Genomic DNA, 27,263 nt, shown 5'->3' with positions numbered 1-27,263 from the left:
CTACAGCAGAACGGCTGGAGGGCTCTTCCTCTCTTTTCACCTCAGCTTCACAAGGGCTCGTGGGCAGCACCTCTTCCACCAGCACCCAGGTGTTCAATCACCTGACCTCCCAACAGCAGGACTCGGACCACACATCAACACCAAAGACATTCCCCGAGCCCTCCGCAACCCCCAGTCCGCTTTCCAAGAGAACCGAGGAGTCGTCCAGCTCGGCACCCTCAGGTCTGGAGTCTAGCACCTCTCTCCAACCGAGTGGGTCGTCTGAAAGAGAGGTGAGCATCAGCACCCAATCCGGCATCGGTCCCACACAAGGGGTTTCCTGGAAGGCAGCTTCCACAGAACAGCCTTCTGCATCGTTTGGGAGCAGCACTCCAGGCAGGACAGCCCACTTCTCTGTTACCACTAGAGATCTCAGGGAAAGCTCGAGTGCCGATCAACACCTGGAGACCTTCTCCTCTTCAGCACCACCTCCGTCTCCTGTATCGTCGCACAGCCCCTCATCGGGCAGCACCCAACCCATCACTCAAGCCGTCACCAACGAGTCAGAAACTTCAGGCATCTCAGCCAGCAGCAGCCTCGCCAAGGTCACCGGGACAAATACTCTTGCTTCCCGGAAGACAGCCCCGGCAGAAACATCCGGAGTGCAACCCACGCCAGCCTCGGACACGGCACCCACCACTTCGGAAACACTGAGCAGCTCTCGGGATGGAAGCCAGGCAAGTAGCACAGCAGCTGAAACCAGCACCCCATCCACAGAGATTAGTTTCTCCACCTTCTCTGCCAGAGGCTTTCCTTCCCTTTCCATTCCTAGCAACACTCTGCCAGAAGAGACATCCACGGAACACGCAGCGTCATCCGAAAGTGCAAGAATCTCCCAAGGCACCATCCAGACTGGATCCAGCACAACCCTTGTGCCAGAACGGGAGAGCCGTCCTGAAGCCACCTCCCTATCTCCAACCACAGGGCACAAAGAGGTCTCCGCAGGCATTTCCCCAGAATCGGTTTCATTCGGGACAGGCCAAAACACCTTCAGCACTCAGGGTCTCCACAGAATCCCTACAGCAGAACGGCTGGAGGGCTCTTCCTCTCTTTTCACTTCAGCTTCACAAGGGCTCGTGGGCAGCACCTCTTCCACCAGCACCCAGGTGTTCAGTCACCTGACCTCCCAACAGCAGGACTCGGACCACACATCAACACCAAAGACATTCCCCGAGCCCTCCGCAACCCCCAGTCCGCTTTCCAAGAGAACCGAGGAGTCGTCCAGCTCGGCACCCTCAGCTCTGCAGTCTAGCACCTCTCTCCAACCGAGTGGGTCGTCTGAAAGAGAGGTGAGCATCAGCACCCAATCCGGCATCGGTCCCACACAAGGGTTTTCCTGGAAGGCAGCTTCCACAGAACAGCCTTCTGCATCGTTTGGGAGCAGCACTCCAGGCAGGACAGCCCACTTCTCTGTTACCACTAGAGATCTCAGGGAAAGCTCGAGTGCCGATCAACACCCGGAGACCTTCTCCTCTTCAGCACCACCTCTGTCTCCTGTATCGTCGCACAGCCCCTACTCGGGCAGCACCCAACCCATCACTCAAGCCGTCACCAACGATTCAGAAACTTCAGGCATCTCAGCCAGCAGCAGCCTCGCCAAGGTCACCGGGACAAATACTCTTCCTTCCCGGAAGACATCCCTGGCAGAAACATCCGGAGTGCAACCCACGCCAGCCTCGGACACGGCACCCACCACTTCGGAAACACTGAGCAGCTCTCGGGATGGAAGCCAGGCAAGTAGCACAGCAGCTGAAACCAGCACCCCATCCACAGAGATTAGTTTCTCCACCTTCTCTGCCAGAGGGTTTCCTTCCCCTTCCATTCCTAGCAACACTCTGCCAGAAGAGACATCCACGGAACACGCAGCGTCATCCGAAAGTGCAAGAATCTCCCAAGGCACGATCCAGACTGGATCCAGCACAACCCTTGTGCCAGAACGGGAGAGCCGTCCTGAAGCCACCTCCCTATCTCCAACCACAGGGCACAAAGAGGTCTCCGCAGGCATTTCCCCAGAATCGGTTTCATTTGGGACAGGCCAAAGCACCTTCAGCACTCAGGGTCTCCACAGAAGCCCTACAGCAGAACGGCTGGAGGGCTCTTCCTCTCTTTTCACCTCAGCTTCACAAGGGCTCGTGGGCAGCACCTCTTCCACCAGCACCCAGGTGTTCAATCACCTGACCTCCCAACAGCAGGACTCGGACCACACATCAACACCAAAGACATTCCCCGAGCCCTCCGCAACCCCCAGTCTGCTTTCCAAGAGAACCGAGGAGTCGTCCAGCTCGGCACCCTCAGCTCTGCAGTCTAGCACCTCTCTCCAAACGAGTGGGTCGTCTGAAAGAGAGGTGAGCATCAGCACCCAATCCGGCATCGGTCCCACACAAGGGGTTTCCTGGAAGGCAGCTTCCACAGAACAGCCTTCTGCATCGTTTGGGAGCAGCACTCCAGGCAGGACAACCCACTTCTCCGTTACCACTGGAGATCTCAGGGAAAGCTCGAGTGCCGATCAACACCCGGAGACCTTCTCCTCTTCAGCACCACCTCCGTCTCCTGTATCGTCGCACAGCCCCTCCTCGGGCAGCACCCAACCCATCACTCAAGCCGTCACCAACGAGTCAGAAACTTCAGGCATCTCAGCCAGCAGCAGCCTCACCAAGGTCACCGGGACAAATACTCTTGCTTCCCGGAAGACAGCCCCGGCAGAAACATCCGGAGTGCAACCCACGCCAGCCTCGGACACGGCACCCACCACTTCGGAAACACTGAGCAGCTCTCGGGATGGAAGCCAGGCAAGTAGCACAGCAGCTGAAACCAGCACCCCATCCACAGAGCTTAGTTTCTCCACCTTCTCTGCCAGAGGCTTTCCTTCCCCTTCCATTCCTAGCAACACTCTGCCAGAAGAGACATCCACGGAACACGCAGCGTCATCCGAAAGTGCAAGAATCTCCCAAGGCACCATCCAGACTGGATCCAGCACAACCCTTGTGCCAGAACGGGAGAGCCGTCCTGAAGCCACCTCCATATCTCCAACCACAGGGCACAAAGAGGTCTCCGCAGGCATTTCCCCAGAATCGGTTTCATTCGGGGCAGGCCAAAGCACCTTCAGCACTCAGGGTCTCCACAGAAGCCCTACAGCAGAACGGCTGGAGGGCTCTTCCTCTCTTTTCACCTCAGCTTCACAAGGGCTCGTGGGCAGCACCTCTTCCACCAGCACCGAGGTGTTCAATCACCTGACCTCCCAACAGCAGGACTCGGACCACACATCAACACCAAAGACATTCCCCGAGCCCTCCGCAACCCCCAGTCCGCTTTCCAAGAGAACCGAGGAGTCGTCCAGCTCCGCACCCTCAGCTCTGCAGTCTGGCACCTCTCTCCAACCGAGTGGGTCGTCTGAAAGAGAGGTGAGCATCAGCACCCAATCCGGCATCGGTCCCACACAAGGGGTTTCCTGGAAGGCAGCTTCCACAGAACAGCCTTCTGCATCGTTTGGGAGCAGCACTCCAGGCAGGACAGCCCACTTCTCTGTTACCACTAGAGATCTCAGGGAAAGCTCAAGTGCCGATCAACACCCGGAGACCTTCTCCTCTTCAGCACCACCTCCGTCTCCTGTATCGTCGCACAGCCCCTCATCAGGCAGCACCCAACCCATCACTCAAGCCGTCACCAACGAGTCAGAAACTTCAGGCATCTCAGCCACCAGCAGCCTCGCCAAGGTCACCGGGACAAATACTCTTGCTTCCCGGAAGACAGCCCCGGCAGAAACATCCGGAGTGCAACCCACGCCAGCCTCGGACACGGCACCCACCACTTCGGAAACACTGAGCAGCTCTTGGGATGGAAGCCAGGCAAGTAGCACAGCAGCTGAAACCAGCACCCCATCCACAGATATTAGTTTCTCCACCTTCTCTGCCAGAGGGTTTCCTTCCCCTTCCATTCCTAGCAACACTCTGCCAGAAGAGACATCCACGGAACACGCAGCGTCATCCGAAAGTGCAAGAATCTCCCAAGGCACCATCCAGACTGGATCCAGCACAACCCTTGTGCCAGAACGGGAGAGCCGTCCTGAAGCCACCTCCCTATCTCCAACCACAGGGCACAAAGAGGTCTCCGCAGGCATTTCCCCAGAATCGGTTTCATTCGGGACAGGCCAAAACACCTTCAGCACTCAGGGTCTCCACAGAAGCCCTACAGCAGAACGGCTGGAGGGCTCTTCCTCTCTTTTCACCTCAGCTTCACAAGGGCTCGTGGGCAGCACCTCTTCCACCAGCACCCAGGTGTTCAATCACCTGACCTCCCAACAGCAGAACTCGGACCACACATCAACACCAAAGACATTCCCCGAGCCCTCCGCAACCCCCAGTCCGCTTTCCAAGAGAACCGAGGAGTCGTCCAGCTCGGCACCCTCAGCTCTGCAGTCTAGCACCTCTCTCCAACCGAGTGGGTCGTCTGAAAGAGAGGTGAGCATCAGCACCCAATCCGGCATCGGTCCCACACAAGGGGTTTCCTGGAAGGCAGCTTCCACAGAACAGCCTTCTGCATCGTTTGGGAGCAGCACTCCAGGCAGGACAGCCCACTTCTCTGTTACCACTAGAGATCTCAGGGAAAGCTCGAGTGCCGATCAACACCTGGAGACCTTCTCCTCTTCAGCACCACCTCCGTCTCCTGTATCGTCGCACAGCCCCTCATCGGGCAGCACCCAACCCATCACTCAAGCCGTCACCAACGAGTCAGAAACTTCAGGCATCTCAGCCAGCAGCAGCCTCGCCAAGGTCACCGGGACAAATACTCTTGCTTCCCGGAAGACAGCCCCGGCAGAAACATCCGGAGTGCAACCCACGCCAGCCTCGGACACGGCACCCACCACTTCGGAAACACTGAGCAGCTCTCGGGATGGAAGCCAGGCAAGTAGCACAGCAGCTGAAACCAGCACCCCATCCACAGAGATTAGTTTCTCCACCTTCTCTGCCAGAGGCTTTCCTTCCCTTTCCATTCCTAGCAACACTCTGCCAGAAGAGACATCCACGGAACACGCAGCGTCATCCGAAAGTGCAAGAATCTCCCAAGGCACCATCCCGACTGGATCCAGCACAACCCTTGTGCCAGAACGGGAGAGCCGTCCTGAAGCCACCTCCCTATCTCCAACCACAGGGCACAAAGAGGTCTCCGCAGGCATTTCCCCAGAATCGGTTTCATTCGGGACAGGCCAAAACACCTTCAGCACTCAGGGTCTCCACAGAAGCCCTACAGCAGAACGGCTGGAGGGCTCTTCCTCTCTTTTCACTTCAGCTTCACAAGGGCTCGTGGGCAGCACCTCTTCCACCAGCACCCAGGTGTTCAATCACCTGACCTCCCAACAGCAGGACTCGGACCACACATCAACACCAAAGACATTCCCCGAGCCCTCCGCAACCCCCAGTCCGCTTTCCAAGAGAACCGAGGAGTCGTCCAGCTCGGCACCCTCAGCTCTGCAGTCTAGCACCTCTCTCCAACCGAGTGGGTCGTCTGAAAGAGAGGTGAGCATCAGCACCCAATCCGGCATCGGTCCCACACAAGGGGTTTCCTGGAAGGCAGCTTCCACAGAACAGCCTTCTGCATCGTTTGGGAGCAGCACTCCAGGCAGGACAGCCCACTTCTCTGTTACCACTAGAGATCTCAGGGAAAGCTCGAGTGCCGATCAACACCCGGAGACCTTCTCCTCTTCAGCACCACCTCCGTCTCCTGTATCGTCGCACAGCCCCTCTTCGGGCAGCACCCAACCCATCACTCAAGCCGTCACCAACGAGTCAGAAACTTCAGGCATCTCAGCCAGCAGCAGCCTCGCTAAGGTCACCGGGACAAAAACTCTTGCTTCCCGGAAGACAGCCCCGGCAGAAACATCCGGAGTGCAACCCACGCCAGCCTCGGACACGGCACCCACCACTTCGGAAACACTGAGCAGCTCTCGGGATGGAAGCCAGGCAAGTAGCACAGCAGCTGAAACCAGCACCCCATCCACAGAGATTAGTTTCTCCACCTTCTCTGCCAGAGGGTTTCCTTCCCCTTCCATTCCTAGCAACACTCTGCCAGAAGAGACATCCACGGAACACGCAGCGTCATCCGAAAGTGCACGAATCTCCCAAGGCACCATCCAGACTGGATCCAGCACAACCCTTGTGCCAGAACGGGAGAGCCGTCCTGAAGCCACCTCCCTATCTCCAACCACAGGGCACAAAGAGGTCTCCGCAGGCATTTCCCCAGAATCGGTTTCATTCGGGACAGGCCAAAGCACCTTCAGCACTCAGGGTCTCCACAGAAGCCCTACAGCAGAACGGCTGGAGGGCTCTTCCTCTCTTTTCACCTCAGCTTCACAAGGGCTCGTGGGCAGCACCTCTTCCACCAGCACCCAGGTGTTCAGTCACCTGACCTCCCAACAGCAGGACTCGGACCACACATCAACACCAAAGACATTCCCCGAGCCCTCCGCAACCCCCAGTCCGCTTTCCAAGAGAACCGAGGAGTCGTCCAGCTCGGCACCCTCAGCTCTGCAGTCTAGCACCTCTCTCCAACCGAGTGGGTCGTCTGAAAGAGAGGTGAGCATCAGCACCCAATCCGGCATCGGTCCCACACAAGGGTTTTCCTGGAAGGCAGCTTCCACAGAACAGCCTTCTGCATCGTTTGGGAGCAGCACTCCAGGCAGGACAGCCCACTTCTCTGTTACCACTAGAGATCTCAGGGAAAGCTCGAGTGCCGATCAACACCCGGAGACCTTCTCCTCTTCAGCACCACCTCTGTCTCCTGTATCGTCGCACAGCCCCTACTCGGGCAGCACCCAACCCATCACTCAAGCCGTCACCAACGATTCAGAAACTTCAGGCATCTCAGCCAGCAGCAGCCTCGCCAAGGTCACCGGGACAAATACTCTTCCTTCCCGGAAGACATCCCTGGCAGAAACATCCGGAGTGCAACCCACGCCAGCCTCGGACACGGCACCCACCACTTCGGAAACACTGAGCAGCTCTCGGGATGGAAGCCAGGCAAGTAGCACAGCAGCTGAAACCAGCACCCCATCCACAGAGATTAGTTTCTCCACCTTCTCTGCCAGAGGGTTTCCTTCCCCTTCCATTCCTAGCAACACTCTGCCAGAAGAGACATCCACGGAACACGCAGCGTCATCCGAAAGTGCAAGAATCTCCCAAGGCACGATCCAGACTGGATCCAGCACAACCCTTGTGCCAGAACGGGAGAGCCGTCCTGAAGCCACCTCCCTATCTCCAACCACAGGGCACAAAGAGGTCTCCGCAGGCATTTCCCCAGAATCGGTTTCATTTGGGACAGGCCAAAGCACCTTCAGCACTCAGGGTCTCCACAGAAGCCCTACAGCAGAACGGCTGGAGGGCTCTTCCTCTCTTTTCACCTCAGCTTCACAAGGGCTCGTGGGCAGCACCTCTTCCACCAGCACCCAGGTGTTCAATCACCTGACCTCCCAACAGCAGGACTCGGACCACACATCAACACCAAAGACATTCCCCGAGCCCTCCGCAACCCCCAGTCTGCTTTCCAAGAGAACCGAGGACTTGTCCAGCTCGGCACACTCAGGTCTGGAGTCTAGCACCTCTCTCCAACCGAGTGGGTCGTCTGAAAGAGAGATGAGCATCAGCACCCAATCCGCCATCGGTCCCACACAAGGGGTTTCCTGGAAGGCAACTTCCACAGAACAGCCTTCTGCATCGTTTGGGAGCAGCACTCCAGGAAGGACAGCCCACTTCTCTGTTACCACTAGAGATCTCAGGGAAAGCTTGAGTGCCGATCAACACCCGGAGACCTTCTCCTCTTCAGCACCACCTCCGTCTCCTGTATCGTCGCACAGCCCCTCCTCGGGCACCACCCAACCCATCACTCAAGCCGTCACCAACGAGTCAGAAACTTCAGGCATCTCAGCCAGCAGCAGCCTCGCCAAGGTCACCGGGACAAATACTCTTGCTTCCCGGAAGACAGCCCCGGCAGAAACATCCGGAGTGCAACCCACACCAGCCTCGGACACGGCACCCACCACTTCGCAAACACTGAGCAGCTCTCGGGATGGAAGCCAGGCAAGTAGCACAGCAGCTGAAACCAGCACCCCATCCACAGAGCTTAGTTTCTCCACCTTCTCTGCCAGAGGCTTTCCTTCCCCTTCCATTCCTAGCAACACTCTGCCAGAAGAGACATCCACGGAACACGCAGCGTCATCCGAAAGTGCAAGAATCTCCCAAGGCACCATCCAGACTGGATCCAGCACAACCCTTGTGCCAGAACGGGAGAGCCGTCCTGAAGCCACCTCCATATCTGCAACCACAGGGCACAAAGAGGTCTCCGCAGGCATTTCCCCAGAATCGGTTTCATTCGGGACAGGCCAAAGCACCTTCAGCACTCAGGGTCTCCACAGAAGCCCTACAGCAGAACGGCTGGAGGGCTCTTCCTCTCTTTTCACCTCAGCTTCACAAGGACTCGTGGGCAGCACCTCTTCCACCAGCACCGAGGTGTTCAATCACCTGACCTCCCAACAGCAGGACTCGGACCACACATCAACACCAAAGACATTCCCCGAGCCCTCCGCAACCCCCAGTCCGCTTTCCAAGAGAACCGAGGAGTCGTCCAGCTCGGCACCCTCAGGTCTGGAGTCTAGCACCTCTCTCCAACCGAGTGGGTCATCTGAAAGAGAGGTGAGCATCAGCACCCAATCCGGCATCGGTCCCACACAAGGGGTTTCCTGGAAGGCAGCTTCCACAGAACACCCTTCTGCATCGTTTGGGAGCAGCACTCCAGGCAGGACGGCCCACTTCTCTGTTACCACTAGAGATCTCAGGGAAAGCTCGAGTGCCGATCAACACCCGGAGACCTTCTCCTCTTCAGCACCACCTCCGTCTCCTGTATCGTCGCACAGCCCCTCCTCGGGCACCACCCAACCCATCACTCAAGCCGTCACCAACGAGTCAGAAACTTCAGGCATCTCAGCCAGCAGCAGCCTCGCCAAGGTTACCGGGACAAATACTCTTCCCTCCCGGAAGACAGCCCCGGCAGAAACATCCGGAGTGCAACCCACGCCAGCCTCGGACACGGCACCCACCACTTCGGAAACACTGAGCAGCTCTCGGGATGGAAGCCAGGCAAGTAGCACAGCAGCTGAATCCAGCACCCCGTCCACATCATCTCTTTTCACCTCAGCTTCACAAAGGCCCGTGGTTAGCACCTCTTCCACCAGTACGCATCTGTTCAGTCACATGACATCCGAACAACTGGACTTTACAGACTCCTTAGCTCCAAGCTCCCAGTTTGTCACTCAAGCTGTCTCCCTCGAACCAAAGACATCAGGTGTATTAGTCACCAGCTCTGTCCCCAAGGCATCTGGAATAATTTCCGTTCATTCTGAGAGGATATCACATGGAGAATCACAAAGCTTGCAAACCACATCAGCCTCAGAACCCACCACTTTCCTTGTATTGAGCAACTTTGCAGTGGGAGAACAGGCTAAAGCTACTGACAAATTATCCAGTTCCTCCCCAATTGTGTCCTCATTCTCCATCTCTTCTGCAACAAGTCCAAACACCTTGCTTGAGATAACGTCCCTGCCAATTAGTCCTTCCATGAGAACCAAGGAAGTGTTGAGCTCTGCATCTTCAGATCTGGCATACACCACCTTTTCCCCATTGAGTACATATTCTGAGACAGGTGAGATCATTTTCACTGTATTTCACCCTGCTCCCTGCTGTCGTTTTCCTTCGCAATATTATATATTCTGGAGGACATTTTTTTTTGTCACTGTCATGGTTTGTAGCTTTCCTTTTTGTTTTATTGGAGTTCTTGTATCTCTTGAATTCTATACCAGTTAGTCATGTGCATATGACATACCGTACCTAAAATCTTAATGTGTTAAACAATAATAAATTCATGTATATTTGCCATATCATGTTGGAGACCTTGTTGCATTACTGCCTGGGTCCAAATGGCAATGAGAACCCTAGTTCATAAGATTACTCTTTAATTTGATTAATTTTGATTTTCTTTTTTGCTGCCTTTCAAGTTTCAGTACTCCATAGTGAACCCTTTTAACAGAGAAAAACCTTTAGGAAATTTAGGATGTAGGGGTATTTATTATTGAAAAAATTCTTCTGGATCTCTGGCTCTGGATTCAGGGCTGCTGTGGATCTATTTGTTGGACATAAATGTTCCCTCTTGTGATAAATTTACTTGGGTAAAATTTATCCCTTGTGGGCATCAGGATCTGAAAAGGTTTTGTCGGAAGCTTTATACTGAGATCAAATAAATTCATTCAAGGACTAAAATTGCAAGCTGATTTTCACTTTGTAAGCCAGCATTTCAAAATCAAAACAATTCCAGCCCAGAACACAAATCATCCTGAACTATGTCATAGATGTGAAATCAGAATGAGTGTTGACTTTTTTGTGGTTGCACACAGAGATGGGAAAGAATTGGGAAAAACGACATTTGATCAGGATTCGTGATTCGTTTATATTCATCAACGATGAACTGTCACAAACTTGGTAATGAAACAAACCATTTTGTGTTTTTTGTAGTTTTTTGTTGTGATTTGGGACTTCCAGTAGTGTTTAAATGACCTCTGCATATGTTAGAGCCGCTAATTTCACAGAGAGTCTTCATCTGACTCTCCTCCCCATCCCTTCCAGTTTGCTGAAGACTGGACTTGGTATGTCTAAGTTATAGGTCCCCAAAGCAGATTTCCCAGGAAAATGCCCTCTATAACTCAGACATTCCAAATACAATCGTCTCCAAACTTGGAGGGTGTGGGAAGGAGAGTCAGATGAAGATTCAATGTGAGTTTGGCATCTCTGCAGGAGCTGTTTTGCCACTCCCAAAAATCCCAAATTGCACAAACCATAGAGCAGAGGTCCCCAACCCCAGTCCATGGCCCGGCTCTGGTCTGTGGCCTGAGCCGAACCGGGCTGCAGAGACAGGCCTCCCCCCTGTGCACGCACTCACCCCCACACAGCTGATTTGGACATTACGCGCGCTGCAGCGCGCCCGTGTGAGCGCTGCACTGCCGTTTGCACAAGAGCACTCATTCGCTCATGCACACGAGCATGGGCAGTGCCCCGCCTTCCCCAGCAGGTCCACGGGGTGAAAAAGGTTGGGGACCCCTTCCATAGAGCATATGAATCGTTATTGCCAATAATAGTTCAACATTTCATTTTGTTCTGGGCAGGCGTATTTTCCCAAAGTGCCCCAAAATGAACCACAAAATGGCATAATTCATGGGGGAGGGGTTTTGCTTCATGGTTTGCTAGTTAGACAATAATTTAAAAAGAAATAATATTTATTTTCAAAATTATGTGCTCAACAACTCGACATGAATGCATGGGATCACTAGTGGTGAAAAGAAGAATAATTTAATCTGTTTAAATGGTAGAAAATAGTTTTTCTTTCTGAAACTCATGGCTGAGGACAGAGGTCAACATAACATCCACCTCACAAAATGGAGGACAAACAAGAACTAACCAAGAAAACAGTGCCTCAGAGTGAAGAAGGTTAAGCACCTACAGTGGACCCTCGACATACGGAATTAATCCGTATTGGAACGGTGGCTGCCGGTTGAAAATTCCGTAGGTCAAGGGTCCATTTCCCATAGGAATGCATTGAAAACCATTTAATCCATTCCAGCCAAAGAAAAAAAAATCCAGGCCTTCCAAAACTGCACCCACTGCCCTCTGCCTTCTGTCCCCGCTGCCCTCTGCCTCCTGTCCCCACGGGAACAGGAGGCAGATGGCACTGGGGACAGGAGACAAGAGGGCAGTGGGTGCAGCTTTCCAAGCTCCGAAAGCCGGCAGCGGGCGCGGAGCAGCTTTCAGCTTGCAAGCCAAAAGCTTTGAAAGCTGCACCCGGTGCCCTCTGACTCCTGTCCCCGGTGCCTTCTGTCTCCTGTCCCCGGTGCCTTCTGTTTCCTGTCCCTGGTGCCCTCTGCCTCCTGTCCACAGGAGGCAGAGGGCACCGGGGACAGGAGACCAGAGGGCAGCGGGGGCTGCTTTGAATTTCCCGCCCTTTCCTGCTGCCTTTCATAGGTCGAAGCTCCGGCCGCAAGTCGAACTAAAATTTTGCAGCCGGAGCTTTTCATACCTCAAAATTTCCGTAAGTAGGGACCTTTGTAAGTCGAGGGTCCACTGTAGTGGTAAGAAGGAAAGGGAGCTGTTGATTGGTTGCTTAAGTTAGTTTTCCTAGAGAGGTTTTCTCTTCTAAAGGGGATCATGTAAACAGCTGTATTAGCAATTAGTCCATGCATAGCATGGTGAGTTGCTACATATTTCAACAATTAGAATTTAAGATGAATCTGTTTTTTATATAAGAAATCAGAAGCTCCATCCTGCTTGTTTACGTGTACCTTGAAGATATACATATCTAGGTTATTCAGGCATAGTAAAAACTTTATATTTTATAAGCATACATATTAATTTTCCTTTTATTTATTTCACAGATCCTATCCTGTGTTTCAATACACATGATTTTTGCACACAGTCCACTAAATGCCTTGCCTTACAAAAAGATTACATCTGTTCAAGTAAGTTGGAAATATTTACATGAATTGTTTCACTGTAAAGAAGGAAGAATTCTGTATTGGTGGCTTTTATCCATTTTTTTCAGGAAAGTGTACTATTTGGCAGTTGTTATGCTCACATTTCTTTGAGCATATGAACTTGAATAATGAGGCCCTTTATTTACCCGTGAGCAAAATGTATAACTAGAGATGATGTGAAGCCATCTACAGGTGCAATTAATTTAAAGATGTATTTAAATCACAGCAGATAGACAGGGCATAAGATCCATGAAAATATTAAAGAAAATAAAGGAAAATCAATACAATGCAATGATGAAATGAAAAAGGCAAAGCAGAACAACCTGTATTGAAGTATCAGATGAAATTACAATTCTGCAAAATTAGCCATAGTTAGCCCTTTATCAAACACTATATTTGCCCCTAATATTCCATCAGCTTTCTGCTTAAAGCTTTCTAAGTTCAGCAGTCTTTGGCCTAAAGAGTGAGAAAGATATAGAATGGCTTTCTGAAGACTAAGGGAAATGTGTAGGAGCAATCCAGGGCATTTCAGTTGGGGAAAAAAAGAAGGAAAATGTAAAACGTAAAATAAAGTAATGAAATCAGTTTGTGTGTGTGTAATAAATAGAAAAAAGAAAAGAGTAAGGGAGGTGTAGAATCTCCCAGGAGGAATAGTGCAACCCATTGTAAAAAGTGAAACTTCGCTCAGAATCAACGCACTAAGGCCCCAAGGCTCCAGAGCAGTCAAAATCTGCAAAAGTAAAAAAATACATAAGAAAAAGTGAACTAAAAAGCATCTCTATGTGACTGTGGATGTGTGTATGAATGAATGTGACTCTGAGTCTCAGTTTCCTTGTCCCAAGCAGCAGTTGTGTTTTGCTCTACTGACCCCCAATTTTCCTGCATTCTGGTTGTCTTCCTTACCTTCACCCTTGAAATTCAGTTCTGTGTTGGTAGATGGCAAGCTGGCAGAAAAAGTCCATTGTACTACTCTTCTTTATTCCCAGAAAGTAAATCATCCCTTTGTCCTGCAGCACATGATATGACCACGGCATCATATCAGGGTATACTCTGGGCCTGGCACCCCTGAAAGTATCCAAATGTGCAGCCTGTCCATACTGTTCCATTGTCTTCCAGCTCAGCCTTGTTGCCACAGCAATTATGTGTCTCTTTCAAAATCCTTGCAAAATTCCAGGCTGGAAGAAATCCTCAGCCCTTTTTGCCAACAGGAAGCAGTCGACGGTGCTGTTTATGAAACAAACCAAAGTTTGCTTCTATGCCATTCCATAGGCAGGCCAAACCTCATGTTTGAACCACATTGGTTGAAAAGTACCTAGAAAAGGAGAAAGAACTGACAGTAACAATCAATCTCTAAATCCTAACAGGATGAGAATGTACTCGGGCATTGCCTTTCTTTCTAGCCATAATATTTCTAAATTTTACTAAGGGTCTTTCCACTACTTCATAAAAGGAAGAGTGAATCGACAGAGAAAGAAAATTGAGGTCTGCGACAGAGATTTGGTGCAAAACATTGTGAAATGATCAGGTGATGGGATATCAGTTGATAACAGATATTCTATAGACCAGTGGTTCTTAACGTGGGCGATAATGCCCCCCAGCGGGCGATTTCATTTTTCAGGGGGGCGGTAGAACGAAAAGGGGCGGCATGGGGGCGCTGGAGCAGAAGGGGGCGGTAGGGGGGCGCTGAAGCAAGCCAAACCTGTGAAGATGGCTGCAGCCTTTTTACAGTGTGCATGAATATATATTTTCCTCCAATTTTAATTTAGTTTCAGACTTTTTGTCTTGAAATTTTTAGTTCCTGCATTTGTTTTTATGCCCTTTTTATATTTCTTTTTGTGTCTTAAAATTCACTTGCAACTAAATCATTAAATGTTACTTTTTTGGGGGGCATTTCATTTTCTTGGAATTTAATTTTGTTTTCAGGGGTCATTGGATTTAACTGTCTTAAATAAATAAATAAATAAATAAATAAATAAATAAATAAATAAATAAATAAATAAATAAATATATCATCACCGCGGGGAGGGGGGCGATGATAACTTCCTCAATGGCTCAAGGGGGCGTTTCTTTCAAAAAGGTTAAGAACCACTGCTATAGACTACTGCACAAATTTACAAGAAGGCAGTACTCACCCCCAAGAAAGAAGGGGAGGAAAGGAAGTTGTAGAATGCCTTCTCTTGGGAGGTCAGGCTGGCCCCTTGCAGACTGTTCTTCAGGCGGCAGGTAAAAGCCTCCCTATAGCAGCTCAGCAGAATTTAGTTTCATAGCTAGATGCTATACATTTTTTTGTTTCTCGTGTGAGCCAGTGTTTCTCAGTGTCTTAAAACTGCTTCTATTAGCAGAGTTTATATATCACATATTTAATCATTTCTTAATTGGTATAATTAGTATTTCCAATTCAACTTGCTTTCAATGGAGTCACCTTGAATCCCAATACAAGGAGTAACAGACATAAAGATGAAATCCAGAAATAAATATGGCAAATGCATTGCACATTAGGATTTATAATTGGGCAGTCAGTGAGAAGCAAGTAAGGCTCATGAGAGATAGACAAGAACATATAGGGCTGCCATCCCTATATAGAAAAAATGGGAGTGAAAAACACACACAACCCAATAGAATCTTCACTCCCAAATGGAACAAATCAAGACATGGATTTGCATAAATTTTTCATATGCTAATTTTGTGTTTGCAAACATAAATGAAAATAATTCCTGTAGAAGATGTTTTGATGCAGAGGACTGTCTTCTGCAAAGCAGGACACATATCCACCCTAGGATCAAGCTGCATGTAGTCACGTGAACCTCAGAAGCATCATCACCTATGGAGCAGGCTACTTGTTTCCAGATGTGTTTAGAAGGCCTCAGATCCATAAGAAGAATAAACCTTGCATTGAATGTGTTCTAACAGTGACAGTGCACTGAAGTCTCTTAATAATGAAGTTGGCAAAGCATTTAAAAAGAAATGCTGCTGAAAAGTCTACAAAGTAGAGAAGAACAAGAGCATCCTTAAATGTACCTTTTTGTATGACGATATTCAGGGTAAGGTTTTTGTGGACATATTTTTATTAAAGCTGATCCACAGATGGAGCATACATTTTAGAACCTATTCTTTTAGTGGGTCATATTTTAGAACACTGAATATAGTAAATTAATAGTAATACACATGAAACTAGATCTGAAGAGAAACTAGTTGAGATGTTAATTATATTGCATTTCTTTTCAGGCAAACAAGCATTTGCTTGCAGTATTTTATTCAAAAATTGGACGTTCATATCTCCTGATCTTTATAATCCAGAAAGTGAAATCTATAAGAACCTGACTGACAAAATCAGAAACACTGTAAGTTATTTTACATGCAAGAGCTATTTGCAAAAGACTGCTGAAAATGTTACGTTGCTATTGACGTTAATGATAACAGCGAGGTGGATATATTAATTTTTTTTCTCCCAGACCTGCTCAGGTCTCTATCAGGAGTAAGCTAATGGCTCTTAATCAACTATTCAGGACCATGCCCCTTCAAACTACATTGCATAGTTCCTATCAATTGAGTTATTGGGAAAATTCATTTCCTTATGCAATACTGTTATTATTTGGTTGCATCTAATCTTAGAGGAAAGGTTCAGGAGAGGAGAGAAAATACCCTTGGCACCTGTTCTAGTTATAATAGAACACTACTTTTGGCAAAGGAAATGTAACACAGAGTTCCTTTTTTTTCTTTTTTCTTTGAATTTCCTGACCACTCATAAAACAAAGCAAGCAAATTTGTAAAGTAGAAAATTTAGAAAAACTTCTGCTATGAGAAAGAGATAGCTTTCAACACTTAATAGAGTACTGCTTCTAAATTTGGTTATGTCTGGAGTAAAACCTACAGTGGACCCTCTACTTACAGAATTAATCCGTATTGGAATGGTGGCTGCAGGTTGAAAAGTCTGTAGGTCGAGTCTCCATTGACCTACAATGCATTGAAAACCGATTAATCCCGTAACTGGCCGTTTTTGTTCCGTGTTTGTTCCATTTTGGTTTTTTTCTGGTCTGTAAGTTGATTCTCCGGCTGCAAATCGAACCTAAATTTTGAAGCCAGAGCAGTCTGTAACTCGAAAAGTCTGTAAGTTGAGCTGTCTGTAAGTCAAGGGTCCACTGTATTACATTTGTTTCTCTGAAGATACTCTTTGTTCCTTAACCTCATCTCACCCACCACTCTATCAAGGTCATGGGTATGATGTTTGAACAACATCCTCAGAGCACTATAGGATTTTTAATGCTGTCTGGTACTTCAAGCCTATAAGGTCTGTCAGACATTTTTCATTTCCCCTATTAAGGGTTTATTTCAGTGTGACATCAGATACTCTTATTAATCATATTAAAGTGCACCTGGGTATTAAAGTACGGTATAAGTATTTTCATTGTTTGAATGGTCCATATCTCTCAAGAAGATGAGAATGAGCCATTGTTTTACTCAAAGTGAAATAAGCCTCTCTAGGCATTCTTGTCATATCCATTATCACTCCAGTGAGGTTATTGTGCAGGGGAGCAAATCCACATTCTTCAAGGTCATTCTAAAATCGGGGGCCGCCTGAACAAAAAATTATAATTTGGAAACTGGACTTCAATTAAAAAAAATTGAAACTGATGCTGTCCTACTTTGGGCACATAATGAGAAGTTAGGATTCTCTGGAAAAGACCATAATGCTGGGAATGGTGGAAGGCAGCAGGAAAAGAGAAAAACCAACACCAGCATTATTTTGTGCTTACCTAGCTACAGCTGGTATGGTTCAATAGTGCTATATTGTTCTTCTACTTATTTCTTTTGCCTCTGTTCCTGCCTGAGTGTTCAAGCTTCTATGATCATGGTATCTACCGATGCTGCTGCTTGCCAACAGTTTCATTTTCAAAATGTTTACATTTTTAATCTTATCATTATTTGTATTACTCTGTTCAACTGGCATTCTTCTTATGCAGCTGTTTTTATGTAAAACTTAATAGAGTTTGCTTGGTTTGCGGTAGACCAGGGCAACAGATGCTGACATTTTATTCATATAAATATACAACTTTGAAATCGACACACCCATTAGAATCGCATCATTTCAATTAGTTTTTATCCCTCAAGGGTTCCAGGGAAAAAGACATCTGGAGCTCTGTCTTATGTCTAGTTCGGCCTTAACCGTCATGCACCAAGATTCTACAAAATTCCCTTGCATTGTGGGAATTGTGGAGCATTAATTGTGTTGCATTATATAAAAATGCCCCATGCCTGAAGGAATTTATGAATGCAGAATCAAGTATGTTCCCCTTAAACACCCAAAGCGGAAAATACAAGGTGAAATACAAGTTAAATAAATAAATTGTGTAATTCTTGGTTATTGTGGGGTATTTAAGGATCTCCATGAATTCCAGTGTCACACAAATGGGCCAACCTATTGCCTACCAAAATGAGACTTCGCTGCATCATGTCATGCAAAAAAGTGACTCCAAGTGTGTTTTCTACATGTCAAGACACAAATTCTGCCATTGTGACTCAAAGGTAATATTGAAATACTGTATATTGCAAAGAGAAAAAAACAAATTCAAGTTAACTGGAGCCCTTCTTCCAGGACAGAGGATTGAAGGTAGCCCACTGAGGGGAACAACAATCAGTCTAGGTCTAGACAGACTGTATCATTTACCTTAGGAGACTCCCAATATAAATAGCACTTGCTTTTTTTCCTCTACATTTGCAGCAAATGGAACTTTGATGTCATGTTTTAAATTGTTCTTGTTTATGTGTAACTTACTTTTGCCTGTCCCTAATCTTATTGCTGGTATTTTGGAACAAAGGTTATTGAAGGAATGAAGCTGAAGCTTGGTGATGATGCCTTTGATATTGTCATGGTTGGATTCCGACCTGGAAGTGTGGTTGCGTATTTTACATCTCTGCTCCAAGGACAACAGTTCCTCAGTACAAGAATGTTTTCAGCAGATTTAATAAAAGTAGTGAAAAACATGCTTGATAATGAAACCGAAGTATCAGTCAAAGGTGAGTAGTAACCAACAGCTGTAGGGTCAAGCCAATAAATAAACTGAATAACAAGATGACATTGCCCCCCCTCACCCCATGCCACAAACAGAGCTGTTATATTGCCAGTGTCAACATGTGAGTCAACTGCTAGTGGCTGAATCACATGTTGCCAATGGCAATATAACAGTACTGTATCTTCTACCACACCTAGGGAAAGGGTTTAGGGGGGAACTCCCTACTCTGACATTCAACCGACAGGACCAGGTTGCCACTGCATGTGAGCACGCTCCTTCTTGAACCATATTCCAGCATCTCAGTCTTCCCAAGGCAGGAATGGCCCAGAGTCTCCCTTGCTAGAAATTATTATACAGTATTTCTACAGAAGGAAAGTCATGGTTTAGTGTTCAACTTGCGACTACTGAAAAGAGTAAAAACTTGGGGAACTGGTAGTTAGAAAAAGAAAAAAGATGTGCATTATAGTTTCTAGAAATCTATTCAGAGGTAGGGCAGAAGTTAAGAAACCTAACTTCGTTACAAAAGACCCTAGAGCTGACTTCAGTGCATGAAGATGGAAAGAAGAGAGAGACAAGTCTGTTCTCCTCTGTATCGCAATTGTGATCTGTATTGGGCACATTAGACACAGTAAAAGTAAAGAAGCAATTGTGAATTCAAACTCGGCCCAATACAAACACGGAAATGCAAATGCAAGAGCTCTGTTTCCACATATTTAAATTAATGAGCTATAATGTGGTGGCGCTGTGGGCTAAACCGCAGAAGCCTGTGCTGCAGGGTCAGAAGACCAGCAGTCGTAAGATCGAATCCACGCGATGGAATGTGCGCCCATCGCTTGTCCCAGCTCCCGCCAACCTAGCGGTTCGAAAGCATGCAAAATGCAAGTAGATAAATAGGGACCACCTCGGTGGGAAGGTAACAGCGTTCCGTGTTTAAGTCGCACAGGCTATGTGACAACGGAAACTGTCTTCGGACAAATGCTGGCTCTATTGCTTGGAAACGAGGATGAGCACCGTCCCCTAGAGTCGAACACGACTGGACAAAAATTGTCAAGGGGAACCTTTACCTTTACCTAATGTTGTGAAGTTTTTTAAGGAAAGGAATCCAATAAGTGGAATCATCAACAACAACTATTATTACTACTTCAATATGTTAGCAGTAGGACAAATATGTGATTAATAAAATGCACACCTTAACTCGTCATGTAGAGGTGTAAATGTTTTGGAAGTTTGTTCTTTCCAGATGATTACCTACTCTCCTCTCTTTTGCATTTTAGAAATACACAGACAGCTTTATTCATCAACCACCTCTTCTGAAGCTGGACAGGCTTCCACTAATGGAATGGGTGATATCACCACAGAATCCAGCATAGTCGCTACACCTCACGTAATCTCCAGATCACAGTCTCCTCTTAATACAGACAGCCTAACCATACAGAGAACTTCCCATACAACTTATTTTGCTGACCCACAGGAGAAACCTTCTTCTATACCTCCTACTTCCACTGTACCTTCTCAGAGCATGACATCCACTGCTTCTCAGTCTCTTATTCACATAAGCACTACTGAGGACAGATCTTTAGGAGTATCTGAAACCACACCAGTTACAATCTCTGCAGGAATAGGAATTGAGACTGCTCTTTCCAGTACAAGACCACTGGGGTCTCCAAAAGAAATGCCCACTTCTACACCCACAAGGCCAGAATCTTCCAATGCCGTGACACCATACATTACTTCTGAGAGAGAGTACACCTCATCAACCATATTGGATACGACTACTTCTGAGGCAGCCTCTAAGCAAAGTGCTTATTTGAAATTATTTTCTACACAGCTTCTTTCTACCACATCTGTGAGCAGTAACCCACATGAAGCCACCCACCAGAGAGTCTCAGAAAGCCAAAGAGTCCCCCACAGCACCCCTTGGCCTCAACACGCTAGCAGCACATCTACACCAAGCACCCAGGACCTGAGTCACCCGATCACCCAAGAGCAGAAGGCTTTCACCACTTCATCTCCAAACACACTCCCTCAGGTAACTGCCACGTACAGTCCTTACAGGAGAACTGAGGAGTCGTCCAGCTCGGCACCCTCAGGTCTGGAGTCTAGCACCTCTGTCCAACCGAGTGGTTTGCCTGAAAAAGAGGTGAGCAGCACCCAATCCAGCATCGATCCCACACATGGGGTTTCCTGGAAGGCAGCTTCCACAGAACAGCCTTCTGCATCGTTTGGGAGCAGCACTCCAGGCAGGACAGCCCACTTCTCTGTTACCACTAGAGATCTCAGGGAAAGCTCGAGTGCCGATCAACACCCTGAGACCTTCTCCTCTTTGTCATCACCTCCGTCTCCCTTACCATATCACAGCACCTCCTTGGGCAGCACTTGGCTCCTCAGTCAACGCACCTCCCACGAACCAAAGGCATCAGGCATCTCAGCCACCAACCGTTCCCCTGATGCAACGTGGACAAATGCTCTCCCTTCTGGGAGAACATCCCAGAGAGAAATGCAAAGCACAGCCTCCTCTGAAAGCACAAGCATCCTTCAGGGCACAACTGGATCCAGCACAACACTTATGGAGGGAGGTGGTGGGAGCCATACTGTAGCCAGTCCCATAGCTCCAACTTCTCTTCAGAAAGAGGTCTGGATAAGCTCTCCTTCAACAACCCCTTCTCTTGCAACAGGTTCAAGCTCCTTAAGGACTGTGGGGGTCCATGAAATCCCAACAGCAGCACTAAAAACAGAAGAATTCTCTTCTCTTGTAACACCACCTTCACCTACACCTTCTGACAGCATGTCTTTTGCAAGTACTGAGCTCCTGAGTCTCCTGACATCCCAAGAGCAGAACTCTTTCTCAGATAAAATTAAAATTTCTCCTCAAACAACAGCAAAAACCACTAGACATTCTGCATCCTTAACATCTTCTTCTGCAAGTAGTGTCACAGGTGAATATGAGACTAGTCAGTTAGTTAGTCAGGATCCAATATCTACTTCCTATTTTGTGGGAAAACAACACACAGAGACTGTTTTGACCTCTGTTTCAATGCACACCAAGAATTCTGTATTTTTTTCTACTGTAACATCCACCACCCAGAATCCTCATGAATGTTGTAAGTATTAACTCTTAATCCAGTGTTCTTTTATGTATTTATTTTTTGTGATTGATAATTTTCTCAAAGTGCATGTATTTTGTTTTCATTTAATTCTCTCATTTAGAAGGATAACATTTGGTTGTTAACATCTATTGTCATCATTTATTTCTGAATCATTATTATCATCCATGATGAAATATCTTTGTTTAGTAGCGTGAGTCTTTTACAAAAGCGTTCAGAGATTCTGGAGAACTCTTTATTTTAGGGTAACGGATTTAATTTTGGGGTTGGGAGAATTAAGTCAGAACCATTCCTCAGACTTCTGGGAAGTGACTACACACAGTTGGCAGAAAATATTGAGTCAATAGGAAAACAAAATCAGAGCAGTGGAGTTGAAGGCTTGGTGGAAGCATAATGGAGGTAGTATGTGCTGAGGAGAAAGGAGAGTTTAGTAATAACTTGGTAAATATAATGATCTACTTTAAGTTCTCTGCCCAGTAACTAAGGCATAACTGAATTATATTATGGCTGTATTGACTAGGGATGGGGCTTTCACGTTTTAATGAAAGACCCACAACACAAAAGAGTCTGTCTTTCATGTAATTTGCGTTCTTTTGCAATTGCCAGAAGAGAGTCATTCATGTTTCCGAACAATTAAGTTCTCTGCCCAGTAACTAAGGCATAACTGAATTATATTATGGCTGTATTGACTAGGGATGGGGCTTTCATGTTTTAATGAAAGACCCACAACACGAAAGAGTCTGTCTTTCATGTACAGTAATTTGCGTTCTTTTGCAATTGCCAGAAGAGAGTCATTCATGTTTCTGAACAATAGCTCTGTGAAAGTTCTGTAAATCTTTTGTGTTTCTCTCTTTCATGTAATCTCTTTCATAGTTTCATCCTATGCCCATCAAATCACTGGAGAATTTTTTTTCATCTAATAGCATAGCAAGGATTTTCATCAGCCAATCCAAACATCCAGTGGGGAGTGGGAATGTTAAGTCCATAGAAAGACCTAGAATCCTCTTTGCATCAGTTTTCCCTTCCTTTTATGCTCAATTGCATGCAGTCATTATGCACTGTAAATCTGAATTTCAAAAAAACATTTAACATTAAAAATTAACATGTAACTTTTTCTGTCTGAAATGTTTTGCAAAATTTTGCAGTATGAAGTGCTTCTGTTAAGACTCTCCACACTCCATTTCACTTCCTTTCTAACATTTTTCCACCTCAGTGTTTTTGATGGGCAAAAGTGTATTTAAAAGGCAGTGGAATGGAGTGTGGAGAGTCTCAACAGAAGCACTTCATACTGTAAAATTTTGTCTTGCTTGTTTATTCCACGTTTTCGCTATATAGAAAAATAGGCAATTTTTGGGTAACTATTTCCAGCACTTAAGCCTTTTGTCCCTCATAAAGCCAAATCAGTTTTTACATTTTGAAGTACTAATGATCCAACCATGAAATAGGGCTTATTTGGAGTTTAAAATAACTTTCTAATATGTTATACATTTGCATTCTTCACCATATCCCTATGCAACCTCTGTATTTGGCCTGTATATGCGGAAGCTTTATATAATAGGACGTACTTACACAGAGCTCTTCCACATGAGGGAAAACCCTGACTGAGAAAGGTATCCCCTCATGTGGAGGAACTCCATATGCATACATTAGAATAAATGTAGACCCTTTGATACTGTGGACCAAAATATGGAAGGTAGAACGATGTAGCATCAGATTGTATGTATTGGCTGCAGAAAGAGTAACCAGAGAATAACATGGTCCCACAGCCTACTGCATTGTTTCTACACCATCACATTTCAATTACTGCAAATATCTGATTACAGAATTGTGGAGATCAAACATGTGCATCTCTGACATCAGTTGTGTATTTTTGTTTGTAGCTACAGGGCCTTTGTACATCACTCTGGATAGAGTAACCAGTCAAGTGATACAATTCCATTGGATGCTTCTGGATGGGAGAAGAGACAGCCCTTACCTAGTATCTCTGCTAGAAGATAAAACACTTAAGAGTAACAGTAGTACCAACAGCACAAGCACTGTATTTGAAAACCTTCATCCAGGCAACTGGTATACAGTATCTGTGGAGGTGTGGAGCTGTGGTAGAAAGATCGGTTCTTCTGTGACAGTACGGACAGGTATTCTCTCCATTATCTATTGCCATCTGCCTTCTTAGAGCAATGGAGGCCAAATACTATGCTGAGATGTTCTTGTCAGTCCACTCAGAGCAGTATCCCAGAAAGAAAGAAAAAACAAATGAGCAAACAAGCTAACAAACCAGTAAGGAATTCCAACCTTTTGCTGCCATTTTGAAAAAGCAGGTGAGGGCCATGAGACCTGGAACTTTGCTTGCACGGTATATAGCTGTGGCCAATTCAGGATCCTTTTCATTGCTCGCCCCTTTCCTTCTGTAAATGGAGGATCCCCATATGGGCAGGGAATAGCAAAGTGACTTTGCCAGACAGAGAGCTTGCATTTAAAAGAACAATGAATCTGTTGCCCGCCCACCCACTTCGCAACCTCTGTTAGGATCTGTTTTCAGTAGCAACAACAGCAGAAGAAATATTGCGTAATGTGTAAATGGCTACCTGCTGCATTGGACTAAACAGTTTGGACTTTTCTTTGTAGAAGCCACAAGCTATATTGGAACAGCAAGGATTAAAAATGAAAAACACCTACCGGAATATAGTAACTCATCAAGTACTGCATTTCAGGAATTTCATAAGAACTTCACAAAACAGGTACCACTTAACAGCATTCTTATGATGAAATATAGTTAATGAAAACAACTGCACAAGACCTAACTCAAGCTGAGCACATTTAAGTTCCAACAAAGTCAATGAAAAAGAGATAAGGATGAGCTTAATGATCTTGGACACCAGTAGAGGGCCTCAAAAAATTCAAATTCAAAAGAATCGTGTGTATGCTTAGATTGTCTGAAAATGGTCACTGGGTCTGCTATTTCTCCCCACGCAACAGAAGGTGGAAAAAAAACTGCTTTTCACACCAGTTATGAATACAGTGGTGCCCTGCATGACGACGATAATGCATTCTGTTATAGCTGTTAAGTGAAATCGTCATCATACGAAAATAAAACCCCCATTGGAATGCAGTGAAAACTGGTTAATGCATTCCAATGTGGGAAATAACTCAAGTCCAGCGAAGATCCTCCATAGGGGAAGCCATTTTTGATCGCTGTCTTCCGGAAATAGGTCCAGAAAACAGCGCGAAGCCATTTTGAGAACCGCCGATCAGCTGTTTGTAATCATTGTCAAGTGAAAAAACGTTTCCCAAAGCAGGGACTGAATTGATGTAAAGCGAAAAAAACCCATAGAAACATCATTTTGCGATTGCTATAGCAATAGCAACAAAGTCATCGTAAAGCGATTTTGTCATCAAGCGGGGTCGTCGTCAAGCGGGGCACCACTGTAGTTGCTTCCTTGAACCAATCAACACCCACTATGTTAATCTGAATCTGCTGGAGGGATTCTCTGTAGAACTGCAATCCCATGAGGGCATCCATCCAGAGGCAGGATTTCAAAAACCAGAAGGAGAACCTATATGTGTACAGCAGGTCCCCTCTCACACAGTTACATTTGCATGGTGAAAAGTACCTGAAAAGAGCTAGCCATTATCTAGGGGGAGATTTCATATAAATGAATAAGCGATGGAGATGTACGTATTTTATATCTTATGCAATGTACTATAGTGACCACTTGTCATTATGTAGTCATGTCATGCTTCCCCACGGCTGTTCACAATTGTAACATGATGCTTTCAGGGACATGAAATGCAGATATTACCATGTCATGAAATAGATTATGTGTTACTATGGATTCTGGAGCCAGAAACCCAATGTCGGGTTTGCCATTTTTAGTGGCAGGCCTATTCCTTTCCTATATTGCTTTTTCATCCATCATTACAGATATAATGGTGAATGATCTGTTGTATTAAAACACATGTTGCTGCAAATACAACAAAGAGTCTTTGCCAATTTTGCTGCAACAGGCTAGTGTTCTGTGCATTTCCGCATGTTTTTTTTAAAAAAATATTTAAATTCAACATACAGAAAACAAAAACAGAGAAAAAAATAGGAATAAAAAAAACTTAACTTATACCCTCTATTAAACTAAACCCTCCCCCATTCCCGCATGTTATTGAATGAGTAATAACACAACCTTTCAGGCAAAGCCATTTCTACAAAGACTGGTGTCACATATATATATTCTCATATATACACTCTCATATATATATATATATATATATATATATATATATATATATATATATATATATATATATATATATATATATATATATATATATATATATATATATATATATATATATATATATATATATATATATATAGTTATAGTTATAGTTATAGTTATAGTTATAGTTATAGTTATAGTTATATATATTCTCGAATTGGCCTCCTCAGCCACACCAGACGCTGTTCCAAGTCCTCCATACAGAGCACGCTACCATAGTCTTTCGAGACTGAAGGATGCCTACATATATATATGAGAATATGGGGCTCATATACATGAGGAATACAGAAGATTTGCTCTGAGAATGGAGCTTTCTCCAAAGACACTGAGAGAAGGAAGCCTCAGACAAGAGCAAACAGCAGGAAACAAGGAGGACCAGAGGCTATTGGGCTGTTGAAATGTGAAGACTAGCAGTTCCTTTATCTGGAGATGGTAGGCAAGGTGACAGACCCATAGGAGAATGGAAAGTTTTTGAGCAAGTCAAAAGAACAGGCAGAAAGGTAACGATCCTGCAGGAAAAACTGTCATAATTTATCTCTTCTCAGGCACAAACATGGCTAAGTCTGTGTCAAGCCATTTGTGCTCCTTGCTATTGACAGGGACAAGCATGCAAAGAAGTCAACAGGTAGAAATCCAACATTTACCAGAAGAAAAGTTGTCTAAAATAGTCTACAAAATTAGTTTAAGGGGAATGAAGGTAAAGAATATAACCACTATCCTCCCAACCTAACAGCTAGAAGAAAACCTGCCACCTGCATTCCAGGAACTATTGAATTCTGGAAAAATACGTATAGTAGTCACTGGGATTCGTGAAGGCAGTGTGATTGTGACTTTTGACATTGTGATGGTTCTAAATGGAACTGTAACACATGAGGAAATTGAACATGCTATTATTGGAGCCTTAAACAAAAGCAGAACTCTGGATGTGGACTTCTCTGCAACATCTATAAAAGGTATAGTCTTTCTGTGATACCATTTTCCTCTTCTGCATAAGGTCAACTGTTTGAGTCATACCAGGTTGTACTTAGTTGATCTGGGTTCTTGGCTGTTGTGTGGACATGTGGAACCCTGCACAGAGACAGACCATTCATCCATTTGATCTACCTCCTTTAGGACAAATGGGAGTGGCCAACACAGCTCAGAGCTGTTACATGAGCCATCAGAAATAGACATGTTCCACCACAGCCAAAAAGTCTTGATTAGGATACATTAGCTGGATGGGCTGGCTATCAACATAACTAGCACAGAATTTACCTTACAACAACCTCTTACAGTA

The 27,263-nt window shown here is 46.1% G+C and overlaps 1 protein-coding gene across 1 annotated transcript in view; it reads left to right on the top strand.

The window, feature by feature from the left end:
- Positions 1-9,064: 9,064 nt before the first annotated feature.
- LOC110074045 (uncharacterized) overlaps positions 9,065-27,263 on the top strand; it is a 29,423-nt gene continuing 11,224 nt past the window's right edge. Inside the window, exons 1-8 of the mRNA XM_072994169.2 lie at positions 9,065-9,726; positions 12,503-12,586; positions 15,827-15,942; positions 18,418-18,616; positions 19,887-21,713; positions 23,597-23,851; positions 24,342-24,454; positions 26,721-26,940. Of these exons, the coding sequence (XP_072850270.2) occupies positions 9,279-9,726; positions 12,503-12,586; positions 15,827-15,942; positions 18,418-18,616; positions 19,887-21,713; positions 23,597-23,851; positions 24,342-24,454; positions 26,721-26,940 (3,262 nt within the window). The 5' untranslated portion in view covers positions 9,065-9,278. The remainder of the gene's footprint in view (positions 9,727-12,502; positions 12,587-15,826; positions 15,943-18,417; positions 18,617-19,886; positions 21,714-23,596; positions 23,852-24,341; positions 24,455-26,720; positions 26,941-27,263) is intronic.

The sequence above is a fragment of the Pogona vitticeps genome, chromosome 3, assembly GCF_051106095.1.
Source record: "Pogona vitticeps strain Pit_001003342236 chromosome 3, PviZW2.1, whole genome shotgun sequence".
NCBI lineage: Eukaryota > Metazoa > Chordata > Lepidosauria > Squamata > Agamidae > Pogona > Pogona vitticeps.
This window is presented reverse-complemented; position numbering and strand designations above follow the sequence as displayed.